Genomic DNA, 9,382 nt, shown 5'->3' on the forward strand with positions numbered 1-9,382 from the left:
ATTTTATTTTCTTTTATAATTCAATAATAACAGAATTTCAATAGATATATTTTTTAAATATTTTCTTGCAAGTTTAAAAATAAGGTTCAATATACTTTAGATTATACTTATTTTTTTAATCATAAATATAGATGATTATATAATAATTTTACACACATTCTCTACATTTTTTTCCTTGCTATAAACTTATTTTTTTCTAATGAACTTAAATAATTTAAACATTGATCTTTTGAATAATATAACTTATTTAAAATTGAATTAGTGAACATAATAATTTTATTATGGTTAGATACAGTACATATTTTGTATCTCTTTTATTAAAAATATTTAAAAGTCAAATTTAAATTAAAAATAGACAAAAAAAATGTATCTGTATATCAGAAATTATAATTATATTTACAATAAAATACTTGCATTAATTTATAAAAGTTTTTGATGATTTTTAGTCAGACAACTGATGAAGTGTTTGTTTGTAAATATATACCCTTACGAAATGAGAATAAAAATATCATTTGTAAAAAATATTATTAAGTAAAAGATATAAATTTTAAGAAAGGAGTTTTTGTAAAAAAAAAAAGTACATTATTTAAATTTGGATTATTAAATAAATTTTAATTGTTATGCATCATTTTTATTCATAAATAAATGCTTGTAAAATAACTTCATTTATTTGATTAGTTGAAGCATAAATTATTAATAATAAGATATATTACTTTTTAATGCATTAATACTCATTAAAAAATAAAAATTTTCAACCTTTAAAAATATTTGTTAATTAAATTCATTCGTAATTTATGAGAAATTACTGTAATTTGATAATTATTCAACATTAAAATCAATCTTTTCCTCTAATTTAAAATTTTTTTAATTAACTTATTAAGTACAATTTATGAAAAACTAGTTTTGCATTTTAAATACTTTGTACAAGAAAATAATAATAATAAATTTTTAGGTTGAAAAAAGATTATATTTTATTTTCTTTAATTAAAGTTTCAAAATAAGATTCAATATACTTTAGATTATTTATTTTTTAAGAATAAAAATAGATGAAAATATAGTAGTTTCACATACTTTCTCTAAATTTTTTCTTGCTATAATCTTATTTTTTTCTAATGAACTTAAATAATTTAAACTTTTATCTTTTGAGTAATATGATTTATTTAAAACTGAATAAGGGCACATAATTATTTGATTGTGTTTAGATAAAGTACAAAGTTTGTATTTCTTTTATTAGAAATATAATCTATAAATCAGAAATTTTATTACATTTACAAAATAAATCTATGCATGAATTTATAAAAGTTTTTAGTGATTTTTAGTGTGACAACTGATGAAGTGTTTGTTTATAAATTTCTACTCATATGAAATCAGAATAAAAATATCATTTCTAAAAATAATTAATAATTTTAGTTGATATAAATTTTAAGAAAAGAGTTTTTGTAAAAAAAGTAAATCTAATTTGATATGCATCATTTTAATTCATAAATTAATGCTTTTAAAGTAACTTCGTTTATTATGTTAGTTGAAGTATTAATTAATAAAAAATAAAATACATTAATTTTTAATACATGAATACTCATTGAAAAATACATAATTTTCAGCCTTTAAAAATGTTTGTTGATTAAATTCAGTTGTAATATATGAAAATTTACTGTAGTTTAATAATTATTCAATATTAAAGGTAATTTTTTTTGCTAATTTTAAAAATTAAAACTTCACTCTAAAACTAAAGTTAATAATTTTTAAGACTAAGAAAAATAAGAGAACTGGTTTTTTATCAAAGTGGTAAAAAAATAAGATTTTGCTATATTTTTGTAATGAATTAATTTATTTGAAGAAAGAAAATCTTGCTAAAAATAAAATCTCTATTATAATCTTTGATTTTTGACCAAAATTATTAGTAATTTTTAAATTGCTATTTTTCACATTGCAAATAAATTTAGATACCAACCTAAAATTAATTTTTAAATGGTGAATTGAAAAAATTTAATTTTTAAGATAGATTTTTATAAAATTCATTTAAAAAATGTTGATAATTTTATTTATATAATATTTTTATAATTATAAATTTACTCACATACAAAAAGAATTTATTTTGCATTTATAATTCGAATAATTTTTCATTAAGCAATCATGTTGTTATCTGATTTTTCAGCTATTTAAATTGTATGTTCTATAAAATCAAAACCAACATAGTAAGCCTAAAGAGCTGCATAACCTATGCTAAGGTTACTATTGTAAAATGTAGGGTATAAGAGTAATTCATATGTTCCATCAGTTAACTATCTTGAGTATTATGAAGGGTTTAAGTTAATTTTAAAGACAGATCCGTCTTCAGCAGTTATATCAATCTAAATACTTTTAAGTTTTTGAATTGAATTTACGTAAAGAGCATAATCTTTGTCTGGTTAGTATACGAATGCAATTCCTTAGCGTTTAAAGTCTTGTAAAATTAGCTTAAGAGAAAACTCTGGAATTTAAATATATGGATCATTTATGCTAAAACTTACAGAATCATAGCCATACAAACTCAAATCTCCATAATTCATATTTCCACTTGATGAGGCGTAGTATCCAGAATTACCTGGATAGGGTTTTAAGTTTGTAAAACCCTATCCCTTTTTTATCAAATAGTAGTTAGGATTACCAATATCAATGCTACCTACAATAGATCTTTTTTTAATATTCTTGATATCAATATAGAACTTCTTGTGATCTATCAAGCCCTATGAAAAGAGTTAATCGATTATATTGTCATTCACTTACCCTTTTTATCTAAAAAAGCAAAGGTGACTGCCTTTAACAGTCTCTGGATGATCAACTATAGTGAAATTCAAGTAAGCGTGAGTATCTCCTAATGAGAAAAAGGATGTGTATTATCCACCATTTGAGTAAAAAGGGCTTTTTCCAAGGTCCTATACTCCACATTCGACTGTATCATAAGCCTCTTAAACTACATTAGTAGAGCAGTAACTTAAGTCAGGTTTAAATAGCACCTAACATCCCCCTTTTTCGGCCGTAGCAATAAATAAATCATTGTATAGTTAAGTACTCAAAGTAAGGCTAATGCTGGAAATACAAGAAATACAATTTAAAAAGGATAAATAAGCCAAAAAAAAAGTAATCGTAACTTTTTTATTCATCGTCTCTTTTTATATAAATTAGATTTTTTTTAAATTATCTTATTAAGTACAATTTATGAATAATTAGTTTTTGGGTTTTAAATACTTTGAACAAGAAAATAATAATAATAAATTATAAGGTTGAAATAAGTTTATATTTTATTTTCTTTTATTATTCAATAGTAAAAGAATTTCAATAGATATATTTTTTAAATTTTTTCTTGCAAGTTTCAAAATTAGATTCAATATGCCTTAGATTTTACTTATTTTTAAGAATAAAAACGGATGATAACATAGTAATTTTTCTATTGAACTTAAATAATTTAAACTTTTATCTTTTGAGTATTATACATTATTTAAAATTGAATTAGTGTACATCATAATTTCATGATGTTTAGATTAAGTACATAGTTTGTATCTCTTTTATTAGAAATATAATTAAATGTCAAATCTAAATTAAAAATAGATGAAAAAAATTTTATCTGCAAATCAAATTTTTATTGCATTTACAATAAAGATGTTTGCATTCATTTATAATAGTTTTTTGTGATTTTTAGTGATGAAGTGTTTGTTTATAAATATCTACTCACATGAAACCAAAAAAAAAATATGATTTCTAAAAAAAATTATTAATTGTAATAGAAAAAAATTTTAAGAAAGAAATTTTTGTATAAAAAAAAGTAGTTTATTTAAATTTGGCTTATTTGATATACACCATTTTAATTCATAAATAAATACTTCAAAATAACTTCATCTATTATATTAGTAGAAGCATTAATTAATAAATAATAAAATATGTTACTTTTTAATACATAATTTTCATTTTAAAAATGTTTTTTAAATTAAATTCAGTCTTAATTTATGAGAAATGATAGTAATTTGATAATTATTCAACATTAAAGTCAATTTTTTTTGCTAATTTTAAATATCATTAATTACTTCATTCTAAAACTAAAGTTAATTTTTGTTAAGACTGAGAAAAATTGAGGAAAGTTTTTTTATCAATCTGGAAAAAAATAAGATTTTGTCATATTTTTGTAAAGAATGATTTCAGAAAAGAAAATCTTGTAAAAATTAAAATAACTATTATAATATTTGGCTTTTGACAAAATTTATCATCAATTTTTAAATTGATATTTTTCTCTCATATTATTATTTTTATGATAGATTTTTATAATACACATTTAAAAAATGTACAATTTATGAACAATTAGTTTTCTGTTTTTAAGGTATTTTAATTATTAAATAATCATAATAAATTATAAGATTGAAATAAGTTTATAGCTTAATTTCTTTTATTATTCAATAGTAAAAGAATTTCGATAGATGAATTTTAATATTTATTGGAAACTATCAATTTAAGATTCAATGTAATTTTGGTTATATTTATTTTTCTAAGCATTAATATAGATGATAGCATTATAATTTCACATACTTTATCTAAATAGTATTATTTACTATAATTTTATTTTTTTAAAATTTAGATATATATTATTTTTTTCGAGTGAACTTAATATATTAAAGCTTTAATCTTTTGAATAATATAACTTACAAAAAATTGATTAGGTGCACATAATTACTTCATTCTGTTTAAATTTAATACAAAGTTTCTTTTATTAGAAATTTAATTGAAAGCCAAATCTAAATTAAATTTACTGAAAAAATCTGTACTGTAAATTGAGAAATTTTTAAATCGTTTTCAATAAAAAGAATCTATTAACTTATAAAAGTTTTTAGTGGCTTTTAATTATACAACGATGGAGTGTTTATTAATAAGTATCTCCTCACATGAAACCATGATAAAGATATCATTTCTAAAATAATTATTAATAGTTAAGAATATAAATTTTAAGAAATGAGTTTTTATAAAAGAAAAAGTACTTGATTTAATTTTGGCTTATTTAATTAATCTTATATCATGTATGATTTTAATTCTTGAAAATAAATTATTGTATAAAAGAAAAACCACTTTAATACGACAAAAATAATCAGAATATCAATTTAAAAATATACTTTTTATTTCTATTTTAAATATTTTTAGAATAATAGAAAAAGTCTAAAATTATTTCTAAATTTAAATATAAGGTAAATTGTCTATTTAAAATAAAAAATTTTTTCTCTAAAATCATAATCATGGAAATAAAAAAATATCTCGTTTGATAGTTAAATATTCAATGGAAGGCTAATGCTGGAAATTCAAGAAATACAATTTAAAAAGGATAAATAAGTCAAAAAAAAAAGTAATCGAAACTGTTTTATTCATCATCTCTATTTTATTTTTAAATCTTTTTTTGCAAGTTTCAAATAAGATTCAATATGCCTTAGATTTTACTTATTTTTTAAGAATAAAAATACATGATAAAATAGTAGTTTCACATACTTTCTCTAAATTTTTTCCCTTGCTATAATCTTATTTTTTTCTATTAAACTTAAATAATTTAAACTTTTATCTTTTGAGTAATATAACTTATATAAAGTTGAATAAGTGCACATAATTATTTTATTCTTTTATTAGAAATATAATTAAAAATCAAATATAAATTAAAAATAGATGAAAAAAATTTCTTTGTAAATTGAGAAATTAATTTTTATTACATTTACAATAAAATGATTGCATTAATTTATAAAAGTTTTTATTAATTTTTAGTTTGATAACTAATGAAGAGTTTATTAATATCTTCTCTTATAAAATCAGAATAAAAATATAATGTCTAAAAATAACTAATAATTGTAATGGATAAATTTTAAGAAAGGAGTTTTTATTAAAAAAAAAAGTACTTTATTTAAATTTGGCTTATTTAATAAATTTTATGAAGTAGACATCATTTTATTCATAAATAAATATTTTTAAAATAAATTCATTTATTTTATTATTTGAAGAATTAATTAATAAATAATAAGATATGTTGGTTTTAATTCATAAATACTCATTGAAAAACAAAATTTTCAACCTTTAAAAATGTTTGTTGATAAAATTAATTTGTAATAAATGAGAAATTACTGTGATTTGATAATTATTCAACATTAAATTCCATTTTTTTGCTAATTTTAAATATCAATACTTCACTCTAAAACTAAATTTAATAATTGTTAAGACTGAAAAAAATAGAGTACAGGTTTTTTATAATGTGGAAAAAAATATCTTGTAAAGAATTAATTTATTTGAGCAAAGAAAATCCTGCAAAAAATAAAATCTCTATTAAAATCTTTGACTTTTTTTGACCAAAACTATTAGTAATTTTTAAATTACTATTTTTCACACTATTAATAAATTTATATGCCAACCTAAAATTAATTTTTTAAAGTGGTTAATTGAAAAAATTTTAATTTTATGATAGATTTTTATAGTATGAATTTAAAAAATGTTATTTATATAATATTTTTATAATTATAAATTTATTCACATACAAAAATACTTTATTTTGTATTTATAACTTGAATAATTTTTTCATTAAACAATTATGTTGTTATCTGATTTTTCAGCTATGTAAATTGTATGATTTATAAAATCAAAACCAACATAGTAAGCCTAGAGTGCTGCATAACCTATGCTAAGGTTACTATTGTAGAATGTAGGGTACAAGAGCAATTAATAAGTTCCATCAGCTAACTATCTTGAGTATTATGAAGGGTTTATGTTAATTTTAAAGTCAGATCCGTCTTCAGCAGTTACATCAATCTAAATACTTTTAAGTTTTTGAATTGATTTCACATAAATAGCATAATTTTTATTTGGTTAGTATACGAATGCAATTCCTTAGCGTTTAAAGTCTTGTAAAATTAGCTTTAGAGAAAACTCTGGTATCTAAATATATGGATCATTTATACTAAAACTTACAGATTCATAGCCATATAAACTCAAGCCTCCATAATTCATATTTCCAGTAGATGAGGCATAATATCCAGAATTACCTGTATAGGGTTTTAAGGTGGTAAAACTCTATCCCTTTTTGATCAGTTAGTAGTTAGGATGGCCTATATCAATACTACCTACAATAGTTTCATATTTAATATTATTAATATCAATATAGAACTTCTTGTAATCTATCAAGCCTTATGAAAAAAGTTAATCGATTATATTGTCATTCACTTACCCATCTTAAGTTATAAAGCAAAGTTGGCTGTCAGAAGCATCTATACTAAAAAATATAGTAAAATTCAAGTTAGCTTGAGTATTTCCTAATTAGAAAACGGATGTGAATTCTTAGCCTCTTTTGAAAAAAGGGCTCGTTCCAAGGTTAATTGCTCCACATTCAATTGCATCACTTGCTGTTTACTTTACAGTGTTAGAGCAGAAGTTTAAATTTGGTATAAATTATATCTGACATCCATTTTTTTCATCAAGAGGAATAAATATCTGATTTGATGGGTTAATCCTCAAAGGAAGGCTAGCACTGGAAAAACAAGAAAAACAGCTTAAAAAGGATAAATAAGCCAAAATAAAAGTAATAGTAAATCTATTATTCATCATCTCTATTTATTTAAATTAGATTTTTTTAAATAATTTATTATGTACAATTTATGATTAATTAGTATCCTGTTTTAAAGATATTTGAATTAGAAAATAATAATAATAAATTATAAGATTGAAATTAGTTTATAGCTTAATTTCTTATATAATTCAATAGTAAAAGAATTACAAAAGATGAATTTTAATCTTTATTGCAAACTATCTATATAAGATCCAATATAATTTGGGTTATACTTATTTTTTCTAATCATTAATATAGATGATAGCATTAAAATTTCACATACTTTCTCTCTAAATAGTTTTACTTGCTATAGTCTTATTTTTTTAAAATTTAGATAAAAATTATTTTTTTCGAATGAACTTAAATAATTAAAATTTTAATCTTTTGAATAATATAACTTACATAAAATTGAATAGGTGCACATAATTACTTCATTCTGTTTAAATTTAATTCAAAGCTTCTTTTATTAGAAATTTAATTGAAAGCCAAATCTAAATTAAATTTACTGAAAAAAATTACACTGTAAATTGAGAATTTTTAAATCGTATACAATAAAAAGAGACCATTAATTTATAAAAGTTTTTAGTGGCTTTTAGTTATACAGCTGATAAAGTGTTTATTTATAAATATCTCCTCAAATGAAATCAGGATAAAGATATCATTTCTAAAAATAATTAATTATTAATAGTTAAAGATATAAATTTTAAGAAATGAGTTTTTATAAAAGAAAAAGTACTTTATTTAATTTTGACTTATTTAATTAATCTTATATCATATGTATATGTAAGATTTTAATTCTTGTAAATAAATTATTATATTAAAGAAAAACCACTTTAATACAATAAAAATAATCAGAAAATCAATTTAAAAATATACTTTTTATTTCTAATTTAAATAGATTTAGAATAATAGAAAAAGTCTAAAATTATGTTTAAATTTAAAAATAAAATAAATTGTCTATTTAAAATAAAGTTTTCAAAAAAGTAAAATTTTAAAATTTATTTAATTTATAATAAACTAAATACAAATTGTATAAAAATATTTTAAATACTATTTTATAAATTTATTTAATATTATTTTAATTTTTATAAGGAAGATAAATAATTATATGTATCACTATTTATCTCTCTATACAAAATAAAATCCGCAATTAACAATAAACCTTGATACTCGTTAGGGTACTCTTATCGATTTATGGATGTATTAAGGTCATATTTTTTTTTGATTAAAATAGAAAAAAAATAATTGAGATTAAATAATTAAGAGACACTCTAGCTGATTCTACAACATTTAAGATAATAAATAAGTTAGGTAGGATTTTATTTATAAGCGCCTTTAAAAGTTTACATATTTATTTTTAAGAAAATATATTAAGATAAATAAAATCAAATTAAATTCTTTTTAATTATAAATGGAAAGTATTTGTGGTTATAGAAATATAAAAGCAAAAAAAATCTATATAAAATTAAGTGTTTATTTTGAAAAGACAATATAATTAATTTTACCTTTGAAAATTATGTGTTTGCTAATTTAAAAATCTTAATAAAACTTTTGAACTCTAAATTCTAATATTTAAAGAAAATAAAAGGATTATATTTATTTTAACTAAATTTTATTCATTTAAAACATAAAAATCTATATTAATTCATTTAATAAGATAAGCTATTCTGAATTTAAATGTTGTTCATTTAACTAAATTGATTAAATAATTCAATCATTTGTTAAGTCTATCTTCTCCAAAATATAATGATTTAGTTAATGTTAAATTGCACAGTAAATTGAAAAATA

The 9,382-nt window shown here is 19.4% G+C and overlaps 3 protein-coding genes across 3 annotated transcripts; all 3 read right to left on the reverse strand. All coding sequences in view use genetic code 6, as the record gives it.

Moving 5' to 3' along the window:
• Positions 1–2,120: 2,120 nt before the first annotated feature.
• On the reverse strand, positions 2,121–3,143 carry TTHERM_00339750 (transmembrane protein, putative; the record flags this gene model as incomplete). The annotated part of the gene is made up of 1 exon (XM_001017639.1): positions 2,121–3,143. The coding sequence occupies one exon, from the start codon at positions 3,141–3,143 to the stop codon at positions 2,121–2,123; it is 1,023 nt and encodes a 340-aa protein (XP_001017639.1).
• A 3,427-nt stretch (positions 3,144–6,570) lies between these two features.
• TTHERM_00339760 (transmembrane protein, putative) lies at positions 6,571–7,593 on the reverse strand (the record flags this gene model as incomplete). The annotated part of the gene is made up of 1 exon (XM_001017640.1): positions 6,571–7,593. The coding sequence occupies one exon, from the start codon at positions 7,591–7,593 to the stop codon at positions 6,571–6,573; it is 1,023 nt and encodes a 340-aa protein (XP_001017640.1).
• Positions 7,594–8,445: 852 nt separating this feature from the next.
• On the reverse strand, positions 8,446–9,223 carry TTHERM_000339769 (transmembrane protein, putative; the record flags this gene model as incomplete). Its single annotated transcript, XM_012797984.1, has 2 exons — positions 8,446–8,927; positions 9,100–9,223. 2 exons carry the CDS (start codon positions 9,221–9,223, stop codon positions 8,446–8,448), a joined length of 606 nt encoding a protein of 201 aa, XP_012653438.1.
• Between the last annotated feature and the right edge of the window lie 159 nt (positions 9,224–9,382).

Source organism: Tetrahymena thermophila (genome assembly GCF_000189635.1).
Source record: "Tetrahymena thermophila SB210 genomic scaffold scf_8254610, whole genome shotgun sequence".
NCBI lineage: Eukaryota > Ciliophora > Oligohymenophorea > Hymenostomatida > Tetrahymenidae > Tetrahymena > Tetrahymena thermophila.